The sequence below is a fragment of the Podarcis tiliguerta genome (assembly GCF_965153285.1).
Source record: "Podarcis tiliguerta genome assembly, chromosome: 3".
NCBI classification, from domain to species: Eukaryota; Metazoa; Chordata; class Lepidosauria; order Squamata; family Lacertidae; genus Podarcis; species Podarcis tiliguerta.
In genome coordinates, this window is record NC_139536.1 from 83,539,275 (window position 1) to 83,560,567 (window position 21,293).

Genomic DNA, 21,293 nt, shown 5'->3' on the forward strand with positions numbered 1-21,293 from the left:
AGCTGGTGAGATGGGAGGGCTGGAAAATAGTCTGATCTAGGCCCCAGGCCAAGTTGTCCACCCCTACTCTACTGAGGGGGAAAGTCTTGTACTGCATAAAAACCCATGGCAATTGCCGTCAGTTTTCAACTCAATACATCCCAGATGCATATTTTTGAAGTAATATAAATCATGCTGTCTCCTAGTCACAACACATACCTTAAGGTGGGTAAAATCAGTTCTAAATTTTTGTATAGTACTGCTCCAAGCACAAATACGGTGGATTCATCTAGATCTAAAATGAAAGTGGGGAAGAGAGGGAAAACAATGTGTATGTTAAATTTCTTGCCTTTCCAACATAGTCAGCATATGGGTACGTGAAAGGGTATTTATCATTGTGGAAGAAGTTCTATCTTTAAAGAAATCATCATCGCAATGTGAAATATATTTCCAGGTATGCTGTCATAAAAATGTAATATGATATATTAGGGTGCGGGGAGGGAAAGGTCTCTACAATTGGAACATCTCACAAGATTTAAAGCACTCAGAAGGCTGGCTGTTTTGTGAGATTCATCATTGGCCGCTAAACCGTACCAGCATTTCATGATATATTCTGCCCTGATTATGAAAGATCCATTGGAGTTATTTTTAGAGGACTTCCCCCACCCCCTAACACTGAAGAGGACAGACTTCCACAGCAGCAATTGGGCTATTGTATTCTAATTCTGAAATATCAAACCAATGCATATTGCCTTAGGAAAGTCACTGTAGGAGCCAGTCTCTACACTAACACCCACCCCCGAATGGAAGGCGTTTCACACATTATGCAACAAGAAACCTGGTTTTGGCACAAAGGGTGCACTCAACAGGAAGCCACAGTGAATCTCAGTTGCCTGTCAAGTATACCTGCATGATGCCAATATTTATTTGTATTCATACGACACATTTTTAGATGCATGCACTATACTCCTAGCAATGTAAGGTAAGTATGTGTGTGGGAAAGGGATAACCATGGGTCTCATAAGAGCCCTCTCCTCACCTCCTGTCCTCCCAGCTGTCCCTCATTTATGTAATGTATGTACAGTGTACCTTGGTTCTCGAATGGCTTGGCTCCCGAACAAATTGGCTCCCAAACACTGCAAACCCAGAAGTAAGTGTTCTGGTTTGCAAACTTTTTTCAGAAGCTGAACATCCAACGTGGTTTCCGCTTGAGTGCAGGAAGCTCCTGCAGCCAATTGGAAGCTGTGCCTTGGTTTTCGAACACTTTCGGGAGTTGAATGGACTTCTGAAATGGATTACCGTATTTTTTGCCCTATAAGGAGCACTGGCCCATAGGGTGCACCTCGGTTTTTTGGGGGGAAATGAATAAAAAAAATTATTCCCCCCCCAGCCGCGGGGCTTCCCCCAACCCCAGCCCCCAGAACAGGCTGCTACCCGCAAGCCTTGCGAGCCCGGCGGGAACTCCCGCCGGCTGCGCAAGGCTTGCGGATGTCTTCCTGAAGACTGGAGAGCAAGAGGGGTCGGTGCCTCCGGAGGGCGCCCCGTGCTTCGGGCTGCAGGTTGCTGCCCGCAAGCCTTGCGAGCCCGCGGGAACTCCCGCCGGCTGCGCAAGGCTTGCGGATGTCTTCCTGAAGACTGGAGAGCAAGAGGGGTCGGTGCGCACCGACGCCTCTCGCTCTCCAGGCTTCAGCGAAAGCCTGTATTCACCCCATAGGACGCACACACATTTCCCCTTCATTTTTGGAGGGGAAAAAGTGCGTCCTATAGGGCGAAAAATATGGTAACTTTGAGAATCAAGGTACCACTGTATGCAGAAGAGAATAATGATCCCTGTGTACTTTAAAATGGGAGGTTATTACAAAGCTTCTGTAAAGTGATAGGCCCAACCTCTGTCTTCTCCTAAGAAAATATAAGGCCAGGTGCTCTTTTAGTTTTTACCTGTTGACATAGGGGTGAAGATGTTTTTTGGAATGACAACCCTATCTTCTGAGTTTCGTGCCCAGTCGACCATTCCTTTCCTTCCTTTCATGGGGAAATTGATGTCTGTGAGGACAGATGCCGCAGGAAGCTTCTGAATGCTGGCCACTATTAAGAAAAAGAATAAAAGAAGGGGGGGGGGGGGAATCAAAAGAACACTTGCTTTAACCTTCACGGCAGGAGCACTGAGAAAAGATCACACTGGTAAATTTTGACTATGAGGAAAAAGGGGTTAATAAAAAGTTTTAGAGGGTTATATTTCAAATACTGATTAAAAATAATGTGTGCAGTGTACATGCTTACTCTGAATTGAGCACCATCAAATGCAGTGGGACGGACTCACAGGTAAGTGTGCATAGCATTGCAGCCTTATAAGGATATGAACCATGAAGAAGACAAGCTTATACGTGACTAATAGTCGGTGGATGGATGTTGCGGCCTTGATTCTCTCGCTTGTCAGCCAGGTTCAATATCTTAGCAGGGATTATTCTTTCTGTTGGCTCCTGCCCTGAAACTCACATGGAAGGACATAGCGGAGCTCTGTCTTCAGAGCATATTCTGAACTGATTAAAAATGACAGAACTAGGGAGAGGATGTTGCGAATTGCTTGGGGAGATATAACTTCTGGAACCAGGCTAATGAAGCAATAACAATGCCGATATCCCTTGCACAGGCCTAATAAGATTTGAAAACAAGCCCCATTAAGTAGATTGACATATTAGCAGTCTGTAGTCTTTTTCTGCACAAAGCAAAAAAACCAGCAACCAGCAGCTCACAAGCCATTTCCCATTACTCCTCACTGTGAAATGTAATTATTACTGTTTTATTACTCTCTCGCACAGTGAATTTGATGAGCGAAGTTCCATGGAAACTTTTTTTTTTTAATTTACCTTCACAACGACCCTTTGAGGCAGGTAACTGATATGTCCAATTTACAAATGGGGAAGAGAGAAACTGACGGATTGTTAATTGCCCAAAATTATTATTTATTCTTATTTATACAGCACCAGCATGGAGTTATGCAGAGTACATTCATGGCACAGTGGGAGATAACGTCGAGGTTTCCCCTCCCCAACTCCACTGGCTCACTGATAATAGTTGTAGGATTTATCATTATCATTATTATTTTGCTGAATAGAGAGGCCCACTAGGTGCCTATTTTGATCTCTTTTCAGTGCCAGGCACATCATGTTTTGTTTGTCCAGGCTTTGTAAAACTGATATTAATGTGGTTTCATTATCTAGTATTTTAAACCTGCTTTTGGCAGTGCAGTGGTACCTCAGGTTAAGTACTTAATTCGTTCCGGAGGTCCATTCTTAACCTGAAACTGTACTTAACCTGAAGCACCACTTTAGCTAATGGGGCCTCCCGCTGCCACCACGCCACCAGAGCACAATTTCTGTTCTCATCCTGAGGCAAAGTTCTTAACCCGAGGTACTATTTCTGGGTTAGCAGAGTCTGTAACCTGAAGTGTCTGTAACCTGTGGTAGCACTGTACTATATAGTTTTTGCAACTGCTTAATGCTGTTGTCATATTTGGTGGGGATGGCGGTGGCTTTTGTTGTTTTTCTCTTACTAACTTTACATCAGGCAGAGGGGCTGGGTGATTCGGCTTGGGTGGAGCAGGGTTCAATTGGCCGAGACCAACAAAGTGTTTTGTCTGTACTTCCTTCTTCTGCCCCAGCAAGGCTGTGGGCGCGATGGAAGCCCCGCTACTCCACAAAGCACTCCAAGGCAGGGGGATAAGAGTAAAAAAAATTTTTAAAACTAAAATAACATTTTAAAATAACAATTTTACTTATTTTTAATTTTATTTACATTGCAATTTTATGCCTGCTTATATGCTGGTGTAAATCCCAAACGGCCTCTACAGCGGATGGAAGTTGCTTAAAGTTAATCAAAAGATGAACTTTAAATTAATTTTAAGCAGAATTTCCAACCAGCATATCAAGGCAACAGCAGTGCAGGTGCTTTCCTGGGCCACACCATCCAGAATGCCTTGCTCTGAGTCCCAGAGTGATGCAGACAGGAGAAGAGGCAGAGCTACCACCTAGCTCAGGTGGGCTAATATCTTGCACCAGCCCCACTAATATTGATTTCCTTTACCTCTGCCTCCTCTGTGAAACTCTGACTGCTGCCCCAAGCCCGTCGCACTGCCCAAAAGCTAGAAAGAGCACCACTGTGTCACCAGTTTTCTTTCTATCGGCCAATAGCAGGAATTGGAAGCAGAACTGCACCTCAGTAAAACAAAACAAAACCCGAAAAAATGAAGCAAAAAGCCCCAAGGCCTCTCTGACAGCTCAGTCATATAATAATAATTTAATAATTTATTATTTATACCCCGCCCTTCTGGCTGGGTTCCCCAGTTAGTCACTTGCACCCATCCTTGGCTTCAATGATTTAAGCCTCCTACAAGCACTTTTCCCATATATTCCTTGCAAACTCAAATGCCTCTTCATGTGGAAAGGCTAAGACCCCTTCACATCCCCCCCCCAGTCAAAAGCAGTGAAAAAGCAGGATTCTCAACTCACATGGCATTCAAATTATCTGTTCATCCGTACAACCCTTAACCTCTCTCGACACACACAAACAGAACTGACACCAGCACCCACAGTCCTAAGAACCTTCACTCGCCCAACCCAGAAATCGTCTTACTCCATCGGTATCCAATCTCTCAGTAGAGACAGCTTTCTTTATTACAAAATTAATTCTGTTTGGTGAGCAAGCAGCTGTGCAGTTGCATCAGTTCAGCTCTTGATATGGTTTGCTAAGAGAGCGAAGGTGTGCATTTAACATGTATCATCATTAGATATAAGTGAAAGTAGAATGCACCCTTTAATCCTCCCCCCCCCCAAAAAAAAACCTAGCCAGGCTGAAAAGGCATAATTCAACAGGGCAGATGGAAGGGTGGGGAAAGAGCCTGTTGCCACACAGAGATAGGAGGGTGGTCAAGGTCTATGAGGGCACCAGTAAAAGTGTTTTAACTGCATTATTTCATTTTCAAGATGCTTTCCCCTCATATCTCTGCAGCCAGGTGACCCAAACCAGGTTCCCAAGACTGAATGCAACAACAAACAAGTTAGTGTAAGGTGTAAGGCGATATTTATGAAACAACTTCAATACATTCAATACAATGTAAATACATTCTTTATATTCCGGGTTTGCTGATCCCCAACAAGCCGTGGTTAGTAAACCTGGTCAGGTATGGATGTACAAATGAAACAGAGTTGAGCTAAACAAACTTTAGTTTAGCATTCCACCGGAACCAGGAAACTGTATTGAATGGGGAACTTTATGTAGTAACTATATTTAGGATGTACTAAAGTCCTGAACACAACTTACCAGTGAGTAAGTTCTATTGAACACCGGGGTCTTTCTTCTGAGAAAACATGCATAGGATTGTGCTGTTAAATTTGCAAAACCCAGCATGCCATTACAGTAAAATCAAACATGTAAACACATACTGGCACACCATAGTTCCAAATGTGAATATGGAATATTAGTTTTTAATGAGAGTGCTCATCCACTTATCTGTTATCATTGCGACAAGAGTGGAAAATAGCACAATTAATAGCAGGCCCGAGCTGAAAAGGGTAAGCTGAAATTTTGTTTGCTCACCCCCCCATTTTAAAAAAATATATAATGCCTTTGTTATATAGAAATCACTGTTATTGTGGCTTTAACAATCTGAGCATGATACCATGGCAACATTGCCTATTTCAAGTAAGATTCAGACTACTTCTAAGCCTCTGACAGTCCTATGTACCATTATTCACATTCATACAGATGATAAACAATCTGTTCAGAGCCCCATTGCTAATGCGAGCCAGAGCGATAATTGTTTTTTTGCACACCACTTTTTCTAATCATTTTACAAGAAGGCTAATAGAGTTCATGCCATTTGTACACAGGCAATGATGTGCATAACCAATTTACTACAAGTGCCCCAGAGAGGGGCAAAAGAGAGACAACAGGGACACCTTTAAAAGCAGTCACAACAGAAAAATTATGGTACGGAACCTCTCATAAGCCGATTTCATTTTAAAGGAAATTGGGATTCAAATTAAGGCATCAGTTCTACAAATCTTGTTCTACACTGCTTGACAACTGGCTCTCAGTCTGAAATTAACCCGGTTATGTATTATAGCATCACTTTAGAAAGGCTACATTTAAGGATCTTTCAAGCTTTTATTGTCTCTCTGTGTGAGAGAATACCCTGGAAAGTCAAATTCCAATAGGTAGCACTTTATCACATCAACCCCAGCCTCTTCTGCATTTCAGAAAACAATTGCATGCTTCCTGGGGGGGGGGGGATTCAGTACAGCCAGGCTCCCACTGACTGAATGGTACCCAGACATCAGTGTCCAGGGCTCAGACTTTACCTTTTAAAGGACTGGCATCATCTAAGCAGACTGATCCATCAGAACCAGTTGGATTCAGGGTTTTACTCTATTACCTGATCAGGGCAGTGGAGGCACATAGCTTTTAAGACCAAACAGTAGCACCAGCAGAAAACCAGAGATAATTTACTCCATAAGAACTGGGGAGCAGTGGTTGGAAGCAGCTTATGGCATGTATTAAAGGGATGAACTAGACATTTATTGATTTTATAACATATTCCTGCATTGGCAACACAGTGTATGTTTAAAAGGAGAAACTGGACAAGATTCATATTTCACACGGGGTAAGATGAGCACAAGTTTTCCCTAGCTCCTAAATAAAGATTTAACTAGTTTTCATTATTTATGCTACAACAGAAGTAACAGGTTTGTTTTGCATATACAAAACAGACAAATCACTTTGCATTAAGGGTTCACAATAAGCAGTTATGCAAGAATGCCTATATAAATGAGAGACATAAAACAGCTAAATATGGTATATTTAATTAAAATGTTAGTTATTTCAGATCTGCTGCATATTCTTGTATCAAATTAGGGGATTTAGACTATCCGTTAGTGTGTAGGCTAAAACAAAAATTGGGTGTGATTATATTATCCAGATTTGGTATTTTGTTACCTAACTCCACAAGGAACAACGGAAAATGTTGGGGAAGATTATCATACCTGGAATATAGTTCAATTCAACCAAATAAATAAATAAATAAATAAATAAGTGAGTGAGTGAGTGTCCTATGAATCATACCTTCAGGGAACAACAGTCTTAAATGTTTCTTTTTATCTATTAAATTAAAAATAATAAAGTGCCTTGCAGCACTTTAAAGACTAATTTATTATGGCATAAGATTTTGTGGATGAGGTGTATTCCTCAGTTGGCAAGTATGTGTGTTTGCATTACACATGCATGCACACACACACACACACACACACACACACGGTGGGTGGATTGTAAATAAATGTAACAAGATGCAAAAAACCACAGCTTTAATTGAAGTTAAGTTTAACTGGATTTTAAAATGTATGCAATACCGGCCAACTGAGAATAAGACTCCAATCATCTGATAAAGTGGGCTCTAACCTATAACAGCTTTGGTCATAATAAATCAGGGCTGGTCCAAGACATTTGTTGCAAACCTTTCTTTGCAGGGCAGGGACACACAATATTTGAGTTCAGATGCTTCCTTTGTTTGCAATACCTCTCTCTTCTCCCCTCCCTGAGCAACTGGGCTCTGCAATACATTTTCATGGACTGGAGGAAAAGAGTACAGAGGGCAAAATTAAATCTGCCACATAACTCCTAAGACAGAGTTGCATTTGTGAAACACAAATTTATTTTTAATTATATCATGTTGCCTACTGGTGAGAGAATGATGGGGCTGTGTCCTCTGAGGGCCAATTCACACAAACACTGAGCTAATGATGGCCTCTTTAAAATGAACTCTTAATTGCATAGGGACAACTTTTCTTCAAATTTTGTGTGCTGTGGAACGCACTAAGGCTGCATCCTAAGCACACATACTAGTATGTAAATCACGAAGGACTTCAAACTACTTCTGGGCTAATATGCTTAGGATCATATTGTGCTGCACACATGCCATAGACATGACTTAAAACAATGCCTAGTTAAAATGGGATCTCTCTCTTTCTCTGTATGTACACAGCATGACATAGTAGAACGCGTAAAGCACAAGACAATGTGTGTCTACTCGGAAGTCAGTTCTATTGACTTCAATAAACACTACTCCCTGGTAAGTGTGCACATAATTGCATTTTTAGTCTTCTAAGGTGCCATAAGACTCTTTGTTGTTTTTACACAGATACCACCCTCTAGAAGTTTTGATTTGTGGGAGTATTTTTAATTTAGTCTGGATCCAACCTGTAGTAAAAGAGTAAAAAGCTGCAGTACTGGATTAAATAAATAAATAAATCCAGTTTAATCCCATTCTTCAAAATGTCCCTGGTTTGTCTCCCTCTCACCCACTCTATTGCTCATGTTGATGAGGCCTATAGATCTGTAGGTCTGCCACCCTCCAGAGAATCACCATTATTGCTTATTATTATTGTTATTATTATTATTATTCCTCTAGAAGTGCATTTCTTGAGTCATATTTTGCATGTACAACAGACAGCTATTTCAGAGACATAAAAAGATAAATCAGTGTATTTAAATTCTGCATCCCTCCATAGTATATGCTCACTTCTTTTATGGAATACAAACGATCAGTTCGTCCCAGTCACCCCAGATGTCCAGAGAGCAAGATTCTTTGTGGCAGATAATCAAAGCACCAGATGGATAGACTAATGTGTAATATTCATAGGAGGGAGATGACTTGTATTCATTAAATTATGCCCCGTCATGCTATCCTATTGGGACCTCAAGTAATAATGCAGCACTAAACATTAAATTAAAACTAGGACAAAGTCTCACCAAAGCCAACAACAGAGTATCATTACCATGATTTGTGATGTTCAGAGCTGTGCACCAATTATGTATCCAGAAGGGTACATGTATTCAGAGGGAGGTCTCGGCAGACTTATTTATTAAATTAATATCCCATCCTTCCTTCCAAAGGACCCTCAACTCTGGGGAATCCAAAGAGTTGCTGAAGTATTAAAATAAAAATGTCCAACATCCCAACCTCAAAGTTTTCTTTTTTCGGGAGGGTGGGGCAGACCCTAAGGGGCAGGAGGACCCAAAACAGCACTATTAGGACTAGGCACAATCAGCATCCAAAGACATTGGGAAAAGAAAACCCATGGGCTTGTTTGTGGTAGAGTCACAGAAACCCCTGAGGTTTCAAAACACCACTGATCAACTACCACATTGGCAAGAGATACTAGTTGAGAAAAATAAGAAGTGCAGAGGGCTAAGAAGGAGAGTGGGAAGTGGGAAGTTCTTTCTCTGCATCTCTTTTACTCTTGTTGATTGCTCAGTTTCTTTTTTTTCTTTTTGCCCTCCTCAGAGAGAAATGGAACAAAGTAACAAGTTGTGTGGCTATGCAGAGAGAGGGTGGAGTTATGGCCACCCTACATTGTAGTCCACTGATAATACTGCAGAACAGATATGGGGTTGAGGTTGGTTTGGATTCCCAGTTTGAAAAAATCCCATTCCTTGCAGGTTGTTGCAAAGGTCACTTGCCCACTCAGACTTTCCCCTGAGCCAAATCAAGTGCACAGTTGCATGCAGGAGACACTGACTTTCATGCAGACTGGTTGCACTTTCAAAATCTTCAAAAATGAGGCAAGATGATATGCTTTGAAATTGTCCCCTGCCCCCTCCCCCGCACTCTGCGGTAGGCTTTTCAGAATTTATTCTTGCAGATTTGGCCAAGAGGAAGCTGGATCATTTCACAAGTCAATATTTAACAAATTGATGCTTTTAGCTTTATATACAGAGTGCATTTATCTGTCTATCCTTCTGATTCACAGTCAATTCATTTGCCAGCTAAACGATGCTCAAATACCTAAGTGTGAAACAAAATGTCATAGTTTCATATAACTTTTCCCCAGCTTGCCTCATGAGAAGACTGGTGTTTAAGTGGGGGGGGGGGTTAAAGTGCTTTAAGTAGGCAGATATGCTGTTTATCTGAGGGTAAACCTGGAATCCAGATGTGTTTCCACTCACTACTCTAATCCTCAATTATTTACCTGGCTCCCTTCAGCCGCTCCAGCCTTAATTAATTGCACAGCTGCTACAATCAGCTTCACAGCCGCCACCACATTTCTATTTAAAAACCCAAAGTAACCAACACTGGACTACACTTCAGGGTTACAGTATACTAACTACACTACCAGGTTCCAGAAGATGGTCACAACGTCACAACTTTGCTGAAGCTAAGCAGGTCTGGGTCTGGTCAGTGCCTGGATAGGTGAAACCCATGCTGCTTTGAGATCCATGATGAAAGAAATGCAGGATATAAAGGCATGAAAATAAATAAGACCTCCCATATACAGAAAAAAATAATGCATCATTCATCCTGTCTCAGTCATGGTTCCATTCCCTGCAAAATGAGTATACTAATGTTGGTCTCTATCTTCAGCTTCATTAGCATTTACAGAATTTTTTTTTTAAAAAAATGCTACATCAAAATCCCAGATTACTGAATTGTTTTCTATGGGACAAAATTACTTCTCCGCCAGCGAATCCTTGTAAACCTCTGGATGGTGTGACAGCAAGACTGCTAGAGTTTCAGCACCTCGGACAGCTGCTTTTACTAAAAACAATTAAACAAGGGGGTAAAGTTAGGAACGGCTGTGTGTAAGACAGAATAATAGAATTGTAGAGTTGGAAGGGACCCCGAAAGTCATTAATTCAACACCCTGCAATGCAGGATCTCAATTAAAGCATCGATGACAGATGACCATCCAACCTAGGAAATAGTCCACCACCTTTCAAGGGAGTCTGTTCCCCTATCGATCAGCTCTTATTGTCAAAACGTTCCTCCTGATGCTTAGTTGGAATCTCCTTTCTTGTAACTTGAATTTTCCTCTGCTGCTGTAGGCACTTACCTGTCAGTAAGTCCCACTGAAGTCAGTGCAGCTTACTTCTGAGCAGATACTGTAATACTGTATAATTTCCTTGATTATACAGTCATAGACCTGTAGAGTCGGAAGGGACCACGAGCGTTATCTAGTCCAACCCTCTGCAATGCAGGAATATTTTACCCAACGTGGGGTTTGTACTCACAACCTTGAGATTAAGAGTCTCATACTCTACCAACGTAGCTATAGGAATGAACTTCAAACACTAACTTGGGTCTGCTGTCTCTAAATTGCCAAGAGAACAAGAGGGCAGGAAAAAACAAAAAAATGGATTTTGTAGAGTCCTGGAAGAGACTTTCTGGAAGCTGCACTACACTTTTGCCTTGTCTTTGGGATCTGCAATTCTGCCACCTCTTAACTGGGCAGTTAAGAATAATTTTGTATTACTCTTTACCTCCTGTGGTGTGATGTGCTCTCTCTCCCACCACCCATCCCATTCACATTGTATTGTTGTTGTTTTAAAAAAAGAACAGTCAAAAGTAAGATAAACATTTTGTAATATGAGTGTGAATGTTTCCTGGCGTGAGTGTTCCTTGTTTCCTGTCTATTTATTTATTAAATTTATACCCCAACCCTTCCTTCCAAAGTAGCCCAGGATGGCATATGGAATGGATAAACATGCAAGTTCTGATTCATTAATTGTTACTAGTGCTAAGCTAAATGCAGCAGGTGTTGAAAACAGTTTTGTGCCCCTAGAACCATTCTCCTCATTGTTGCTTTTTGTGGGGGGGGGAGTCTTAAAAGGTGTTAAAATATTACAGGAAATGAGGATTTACAGATTTTTACTTTTAATGCCAGCATTTATGCACCTTTTTAAGAGGCTTAAAAGGTGCCTCTCAATGCAGTTTAGCACACAAAACACCAGCAGAGTACCAATTATTAGTTTATGCATGTAGCTAAAGGCCTTTCCATGGCTTGCTTTATTACTCCAAATATATTTGATTTATTCCCTAGAACTTGGAAAAACAGATTGCATTTGTCTGTTAGAGATGCTGTGGGACCCACTAGCAGCTTCTGCTTTATTTTTCTGTATTTATATTTACCTGCTTAGGCTGCCTTTTGACAACTTAACAATACTAGGTTAATTGCTATAATTCGTACCATTATAAAGCACTGCTAAACAGTGATTGGCAGGAAATGGACTCAATAAACCATTTAGCCAGACATATGCATTTTTTCCCCTGGACCCAAGTTCTCACGTGTGATATGGTGAAAAATGTTTTATATAAACACAGGTAAGATCTCTAAACAAAGTGCCTCTCTCTGCCCCCCCCCCAACAAAATATCCTGGCTAGTAAATTCACTGAAATCAAAGCAAAAAATAAAAAAAATGCAAGGCACCTGAATGTTCCAAGAGGCACAGTAAACATTATTATGGAAAATAAAAGCTTTGTTGTCTAAAATACAGGAGATGATTAAAAGATCAAAGCCATTAAGATTGTTGCTTTGAGGGAAGATTTAGTGATCTAAAAATGGTCAGAGAACCAATAGTTACAATATATGTTTCCAGATGTCACCAGTGCAAATTTACTTAATTCATTTATGATGCTGAGAATCTCTCCACCTACCCACCCCACCACTTATGTGGTTGCCATTAAAATTAATCCATCACTAATGTTCTCTATTAGGTGAACTCTTTACAACCTGACCATGGCTCTTTATAGTTCAGCAAAGTATTATGCAAAAAGTATAATCTTTTCTGAAGCTTAGAGGCAGAATGGCACAAAGAGAAAATTTCCCTGCCCCACCCCCTCCAAAGAACTCTGCGGTGATGTCATACATTAGTATTAGGACAGGGAATGGATAGGAGGTGGTGACTTGTAACACACACATGCAGGACAGCAACTTGGGTCTTGGAGCTTAATGGATTTAAAGAGACAGGCACACCCTTACAGTAGCCTCTGGAAATAACAAGGTCAAGAATGGGGATTGCCTGATAAGATGGCTATGCCCCACTTTTAAAAATTCATTTCATTTATTACATTGTTATTCAATCCTCCCTTCCAAAGGACCCAGAGTAGCTGCCAGGTAACATTTTATTCAGGTGCCATTTAAAGTTAAGGTGATAGAGAAAATAAAGGGTAAATTATCTGAGGAAGCAAAACGCTGTGCTGAGAAAAAGCTACTGAATGGCAAACACAATCTACATACACAGCCGATGCACCTGCAGAGTTATTCACTAAGCTTAGGTTCCAGGGACGAGCTTCAAAATATAACCTGGTCCTGCATAGTTATAAGTTACAGAGACCATTGCAACAATCTTCCATCGCCATGTCTTTTCACAGGTGGCAAACAATAGGCACCATTAAGAACCATTAGGCTCCCTTGTTTCTGCATTCTCTGTCTCTCTGTGTATATATAAGAAACTCCAATGAAAATCCCTGTTATTATGTATTTTACATGGCTGTTTATTTGTATATATTTTAAAATTTTAGATATGGATGTTATATGGCGTTTCATGATGGCCTATACTTGTAATGCCTAATAAAGGTTTGGCAAAGAAGGGGAGAGGGAGAGAGGGAGAGGGAGAGGGAGAGGGAGAGGGAGAGGGAGAGGGAGAGGGAGAGAGAGAGAGATGCAGTCATCACTGCAGCACTGGTATGGTGTAACAAGACCTGTTTAACTTCAAGCCAAGCCAGGGGGGGAGGCACAGATGTACCAGCACTTAACTGTTATTTCTACATCCTCAACTTTCCTTGCTAAAGAACCAAAATGGTGTCTGTCTGTGTTGAAAAATTCAGTACGTATAGTTGCTTAAACACAAAACTAGTAGCAAAACCTAGCTGTGCCTGTGCTTCTGGCATGCATATTTTATATCTTAAAAAGGTAAAGGGACCCCTGACTGTTAGGTCCAGTTGTGGACTACTCTGGGGTTGTGGTGCTCATCTCGCTTTACTGGCCGAGGGAGCCGGTGTTTGTCATGTGGCCAGCATGACTAAGCCACTTCTGGAGAACCAGAGCAGTGCATGGAAACGCCATTTACCTTCCCGCCTGAGCAGTACCTATTTATCTACTTGCACTTTGACGTGCTTTTGAACTGCTAGGTTGGCAGGAGCTGGGACCGAGCAACAGGAGCTCACCCTGTCATGGGGATTCAAACCACTGACCTTCTGATGAGCACCATCTGCGTCCCTTACACACTTCTTATTCTGTTCCAGTCTCATCAGCTGTCAGATTATCATAGGCTACTCCATGTGTAGTTGTTGTCTGCTATGTGGATCCACTTGTGGGACCTGGATTTGCTCTTAAAGAGCAACCACTTGCCTTTCAAAGAAAAATCTCAGGCTGGAAGTTATTCTCTGTATATGAAGGAATGCCAAGCCAAAGATGAGCTGCATAGGAGCAACTTCTCAAATCTAGGCTCAGTGACCGTGTCACAAATGAAGAGATAAAGCAAGTATGAACAACACTTAATGGTCTTATTCACCAAGAATTTAGTTTGGATCCATTCAAACAGGTTTCAAACTTGTAAAGTGGAGAGGGGGGAACCTGTAGCTGTCCAGATATTGTTGGATGCCAACTTCCATCAGCCCCACCCCAGCACACCAAAAGGTCAGCAATAAGTGGAATCCAACATCTGGTCCCTGACCCATTCCTGTTGTAAAGTTTGCTTGGTTGCAACCTGGAGATCTGCGCTTGTTTCCTTAAATTGCACTTTGTGGCAAAGGGATGCTGTTAATGTCCCATATAGGACAGTTGATCTTCTTCTCTTAGTGTGGAATGCACAAACATCAAACTATTTTCTCAATGCATAATTTGGCTTGAGAATCATTAATGCCCTTTTCTGAGCCCATCTACCCTCTAAAATATAGTGAGAGGTCACCAAAGACAGGGCCTTCTTCACTGTGGTCCTCTGCCTTCAGAATTCTCTCCTAGGGAGGTTTGCCAGGTGCCACCCTTGTTTTCTGTTGAGAACCAGGTGAAAATATTCTCATTCGTTCCAGCATTTTAGATCAGTCCATTTTATATTTTCATGCTAGAATGTTACCATTTTACTGTGTTAATGTTTACTGTCTTACAGCAAAAACCCTATAAAGGTCTGCTAAATCCCATTGACTTCAACGAGGCCTATTCCCAGGCAAGTGGGTATGTCACGTATTTTATTATATTTTTTCCGTTTCATTTTAATTTTCTGTGGGTCCCTTTGAGAGCTTTGGCTAATAAATCTTTTGGATGAAACAACTGTAGCTGTTTTGAACAGGATGTTAAATGACAGGCTATTTATTTTAGAGAGATTGTCATTTTTCTTTGAGTCACAAACATTGGTAATAATAGTGAAAACATGGTTTGTGTGTCGTGTTATGATTATTTGATTTGGAAATAGCGAAAGGATTAAAGCTCCCCGGCACTACCACCGCCACCTTGGAAGCCTGTTGTATTCACATGCCATACTTAGATCCATTCTGCATCATTACATAGGCAGAATACAAATACAGAAAGGCCTTTCCAGAATTTCCATGTGCATATCATTTGCAAATCATGATCCTGGTTGCTTACCCAGAATAAATCATTCCCCCTGCAGCAAGACAATCAAAAAGCAAAATTGCGTTTTGTCACCTTTCTCCAACACATCTTGATTATAGAAATGCTACTTAATAGAAAAGGGTATTACAAGGTAGAGGAGCAGATTTCAGCCTTCCACTCTTAAGCCTCCTCACCTCACCTCACACGCAATGGCTATGTTTTATAAGTGTTTACAATGTGACCAATATCTGAAGAGTATTTTTAAAAAATAATTCTAAATTAGCTTTCTGTCTCCAACTCCCCAAACATTTAAGTGGTACTTCCTTGGAAGCAAAATAATAACGGCAGCACTCAAGCAGCAAGAATTCATGAAAGATGTTCAAACCCAGCAAAAAGGAGCGACGATAATGGCCACCTCTGTTTGATCTGATTCCAAAGTAACAGATTGGGAGCAATATGAGATATTGTTAAGGAATTTAATGCAGTCGAGCAGTATCCTCCTCCAAACTACACCTTCAATATAAGCCTAGATTATTTCAATCTTTGAGTTATGGTACAATAATGTGAAAAGAGGCTGATTCCACTTGCATGGCAATGAAGCATCCTTAAAGGGTGTTTGATGATCATCAAGGAGAAAAGTGGGTCTTTTTGCACATTGTGCATAACAAGTTGCCTACAAAAGCTTAGAAAACATTTTTGAAAAGACTGCACAGAAAAAGCCACATAAACATTAAACGAGAGGTGGGGGGGAAGAAGTATGAGTTGATCATTAGCAAGAAATGATGTACCAGTACCAAAACATTTGATGAAGTTATGTGACAAAACTGAACAATCAATTATATGACTGAGTTTGCTCTAGGACGGGATAATTATTGCAAACACCTGTTATAATCAGGCTCACTTCTCTTTGTTTCAAAAGAAGAGAAACTAGAGAAGAACAACTCTTGACACAGAAAATGACCTGAATTAATTGGATCATAGAATTGTGGAGTTGTAAGGGACTTCAAGGATCATGTAGTTCATCCCCTTGCCATTCAGGAATCTCAGTTCAGAAAACAATCTATTGAAATGAGGCAAGGGATAAGGATTCCTTCTTCCGGCAGTAGGCTAGAGCTCTCTACTTCCCTCCTGGCTCCTGTTGTGTTTTGCATCTACCTGCCAGAGCCTCAGGCAAATGTTGCAAGTGCTACAGTTTCTGCATATGACAATGCACTTGTAGGTATGTTGCACCCCATGAAAAAAGGCTTCCCTTTAACATTCATGTCAGGAAGTAAGGCTGCTCCACTTCCCTGTGGGATGGTGTTGTGGCTAGGCCACACACTCTCCCCATGCACCGCGGGGGCGTGGCAGTGCTCCTGTGTCATAGGGGAGTCCCGACCGCATCACACCCCCGGCCGACCTATCCAGTTGGCCGGAGGCATGGCTAAACATCAAAACCATGTACGTTGCCCTGTCTCTGGTAAATCGCTGCCTTTGTTTTGTCTTGGTTTTGCTTTAGTTGAGAAGTTTGGCCTTCAGGAATTAAATCTCTTGAACAGGGAGCAGATTGACTCTAATGCACACCTGTACATGCACATAGACAGACAGGAAATGCCAGTGCACGGCTTCCCTTCAACTCCCACAACTGCTTGTCCCAACAGTACACATTGCTGAATGTGTTTGAATTGCAGCTATTCCATAGCAAGTGCCACCAGATCCACTGGGAGATTAAACATTCCATTCAACTTTCTTTTTTAAAGCACAAACTCTCCCTGTCAATTTTAATGTACAGAAGCTAGAGAATAGCCTTCGGCAAAGTATGTGTGTAAGCACACCACTCAGGCAGAGAGCCTAATGGGGATACGAGGGTCTTAAATGTAACCATGATTCTCTGTTTTTATCTAGGACATGTTGGAAGGTATGGAAGCCAGGTCTAGCAAACAGGATATCAGCAGAAGCCGGACTCCAGTATACCCTGGTATATATACCATGTAATTTTAGAATAATGTGAACATTCCACTCTATCGACCTTCCATTTTCACACTTGATGGGTGTTTTTTTATTTCCTGGCAATCATGACTAATAAGGAGTGTTAGCAATTCTAATGACAATGACGAAATACTGCCTATAGGAAAAGGATGCAGATGCATTGCCTTGACTGCATATGTGTTGCAGTTATCCTTGGTGTCTTCCTGGACACATAAACATAGAAAACAGAATATGATACTTATTGGTATATACTTCATAAGCACATCCAGATGAAACCCCACTCGGAGCAAGGGCTCCAAATGATTTATAGATATGTATTTAAATTGGGCACTATAATTAATTCACTGAACATAGCTGTGCCCTTGATCTTGTTTTAGCAAAAAGTAGCAGTCCCTGACACAAGTCAAAACACATGCACACAACATACTCTATCGCCAGCTTCATAAAGCAGCCAGAATAACTTCCTAATGCAAATGTTGTGATTCTGAGCAAACGCTTACTCTGAAACAAGTACTGTCGTGGTCAATTCCTAAAAGAAACAATGGTCATTTATTGTACAAATAATGCTCTGGTACCAAAGAACACAATCCATCTGAAAGTTTTCTGAGTATATGTCTAGCTTTGGCTGGACTATGTCCCAACAAAAGTATTTTAATTAAATTACTACTACTGCTCCTACCACATTTATATCCAACTCCCCCTGCTCCAAGGAGTTTAATATAGTATACATGGTTCTCCCCTCCCCATTTTTATTCTCACAACTACCCTGTGAGGTAGGTAATTTAGGCTGAGAAATGATGATTGGCCCAAGGGCTCCCAATGAACTGCATGGATGGATGGGGATTTGAACTCCCCCAAGGCCCTAGTCCACCACTCTAACCACTACATCGCAAACATGCCACATATATTCTGTCATGTCTACTTCTAAAAGTAGTAGTAATTGTTGTTTTTAAAGCCTAAGTGTAAATAACTGACATAGCAATAACTTTGCTGTTAAGTTTTCAGACGTTCTGCAAATTCACACATCATTCCTGCAGGCAATTATTGTGAATATGCATGTTAAGTGTATCAGCATTTTAGCTACAGCTGTTTAAGCAACCGGCGTCTCATTTCTCCCACACTATTTTTTTTTTTAATGCCCAGAGACGCAGCTTCTCACCTCTTGTTATTCTGTCATAATCAGTACTTTCAGAACAGTATTTGCCTCAAAATTGATTTTGCTGACCTTCTGAAAATTATGAATAGTGTTTTCCAGTGCCAATTTCACTCTTCCTGAACGACCTCTGATTGGTAGGTATAAGAGCAGACCTCTGCTCTTTTAGCACCACTGAAGCGTTTTATATGATTGGACTTGTTGCTAGGTGCAGTATCTTTAATAACCATTTCCTTTCCTTTTGTTTAGCCTCTCAGATTCTGCTACTACTTATTGATTCTATTAACCTCAGACATCCATTCAAGGGCATTCTAAGTCCCGAACCAGTTACTCCTCATGTCTGCAGGATTGTCAGAGCACACAGGGAAAGGCTGTGGCAGCCTTCTTCATTTGCTACACCGCTGCAATGATGTATGGAAATATCCACAGTATGTGATATGCAGGCTATTTTGTTTTTCTTTAAAAGACCAAATCAAACCCAAACACCTAATAAAAGACAGTGAAGCGATTTGCACCAAGCTCAAATTCCACTGTGAAAAGGCTTCTGCAAGTGTGCAAATTTATTGTGGCAAATCATGCTGGCTGCATCCACCTCCCAACACGGATATGCTTGTTCCTACAATCAGCATTTTCACGCTGTTTCCAGGAGAAGCATAGGTCCAGTTCACACAGCCAATAGGTGGGAATACTGTTTGTAGGCCAGGAAGTGGACTCCTTGCTAGCTACACTTATGACACACCATGCCACACTGGATAGAGACCCCTGGATCACAGCTGCAATGTTGCTTGCATGTGGCCATAATGGACATAACTGAATACCATTACTCTCAGGCTGCCAGACAGGATCTCCTGCAATTGTGCAGGCTAGTTACAGTAGTTCAGGAGACCTTGCAATCTTGTTGTGGGCTTCATGCCTGAAGTATGCAAGGCAAGAGCTGAGAGTGGAGAAAGCCAAAACCAAAAGTGGGCACAGCCCTGTCCCTCCGTCTCTCTGTGGCAACCCTCTCTCTTTCTGACCTTCTAGCACTCCCTTTTCTATCTCTGTACCACTGGTGCCATCTCTGGGGTTCCCTGGATGCCTGGGCACCCACAAAATTTCTACTGTGGGTGCCCAGCCATCACTTTGTGCATGCACATGCTCCTCAACCTCTGTCTGCCACCTGCTGCCTTACCTCCGCTGGCTCTCTGGTGCTGCGGCGGCCAGGGGCGTCACAAGGGGGGAGGCAGTGCGTCCCAGGTGCCATGTCTGGGGAGGTGACAAGAAGGCACCCTGTGGGGTGCTTGCCCCGTCGCCCCCGGGTGCGGCAGCATGAGCAGCCATCGAGCCACCACCGCAGCTGCATGTGGAGGATGCTCACTTCATGTCTGCAGCCGCGAGCAGAGGATACCACCACCGTCCATACGGCGCTTGGGCGGCACCAGTGGCAAACTGCTACGTACAACGCATGCATGGTGTCACATGCATTCGCTGTACGTAGCAACGCCATACATGCGCCCTATATAGCAACGCCACACATGCGTGATACATAGCAGCGCAATGTGTGCACAGCCGGCGGTTTGCCCTGCCCTGGGTGTCAGTTAGCCTTCGTTCACCCCTGGTGGCAGCGACTGGGCTGGGGCCTCCACCTCCACTGCAAGGCCTCTGTTGGGGCCTGCTGCAGCCACAGCCATGCTTCCAGGGTGAAGCTGTGGCCTCAGTGGAGGCCTCGTGGTGGAGACCTTGGCCTGGTTGCAACGGCAGGGGTTGGGCAGCGGAGTGCCATCTCAACAGGCCGTGTGGGCTGCAACAGAGGCCCTGTGGCAGAGGTGGGGCCCCTGGCCTAGTTGCCACTGCAGTGCCAGCACACGTGCACATGATGTCATGACATCATGTTGTGCACACGCGAAACTGGGCACCCAAATCTGGGCACCTACTCTGCTCTTTACCACCTCTCTCACTCTCTTTTTCTCCCCATGTACCAGGCTCTCTGAGGGGGGGGGGGCTGCCAGAGGGCTGAACTCTTTGCTTGAATGAGGTTCACTCCTTCCTTCCATTGCCCCATACACTCCAGCTTCCCTTCTTCTCTCTTTCTCCCCATTTGAACCCTCCTCATCAAAGGCTACATAAAATTAGGCCAAGGGTTGTTGTTATCCTCCCTCCAAACTGATTTATTTATTTATTTTCCTGTTTGCTGAGATAAAATTAAATGAAACCTGAAGTGGCAGGCCTATTATTAACTTAGTTTCCATAACTAATGGTTTAGCACCTTAGAGTTACATTTAGCATAGCAGTAAATGTTTAGGGGATACATGCGTAAGGAGTGTAAATTATTCCAGCCCAGTGGCAGGAACACTGATTCAGCCACACCCAACCTGGGATGTGATTATTAAGCACTGATTGATACTGAAGTGAAACTGGGGCTCTGTGATGAAAAGAGAGCAGCTGGAGTATCCCTTAAGTAAAAGACACTTTTATGTGACATTTTTAAAATTAATGTGCCTCATTCTAAAATTTCAAATGTAGCTCAAACACAGGAAACCACCCAATTACAATTTCTCAGATAATGTCAATTTGATTTATAAATGTCAAAATAGGTTGGCACCAGTGTGTGAAGTGTTTTAGCTTGCGGGGGGGGGGGGGCAGACCTTCTTTTGTGACAATGTTATATTTGTGCTAGATAAGCATATCCAATCTTCTCCAGTTCTATGCAGGTTGGGGGGGCACCTTTCATGGGCCACCTGTCAATTGTTGGTCTGACACTAATGGACTATGCAAAACTGAAATCTTAGTGCTTGCTCTGGGAAAGAAAGCCACAACATTTCGACTTTCTTTTA

General features: G+C 42.2%; 1 protein-coding gene across 5 annotated transcripts in view; it reads right to left on the reverse strand.

The window, feature by feature from the left end:
- ADGRB3 (adhesion G protein-coupled receptor B3) overlaps positions 1-21,293 on the reverse strand; it is a 436,348-nt gene that overhangs the window by 203,369 nt on the left and 211,686 nt on the right. For all 5 annotated transcript variants that reach the window (XM_083431406.1, XM_083431407.1, XM_083431405.1 and 2 more), the window contains 2 exons: positions 1,918-2,064; positions 199-274 (listed from right to left, as the gene is read on the reverse strand). In XM_083431406.1, coding sequence (XP_083287532.1) covers positions 199-274; positions 1,918-2,064 — 223 coding nt within the window. The remainder of the gene's footprint in view (positions 1-198; positions 275-1,917; positions 2,065-21,293) is intronic.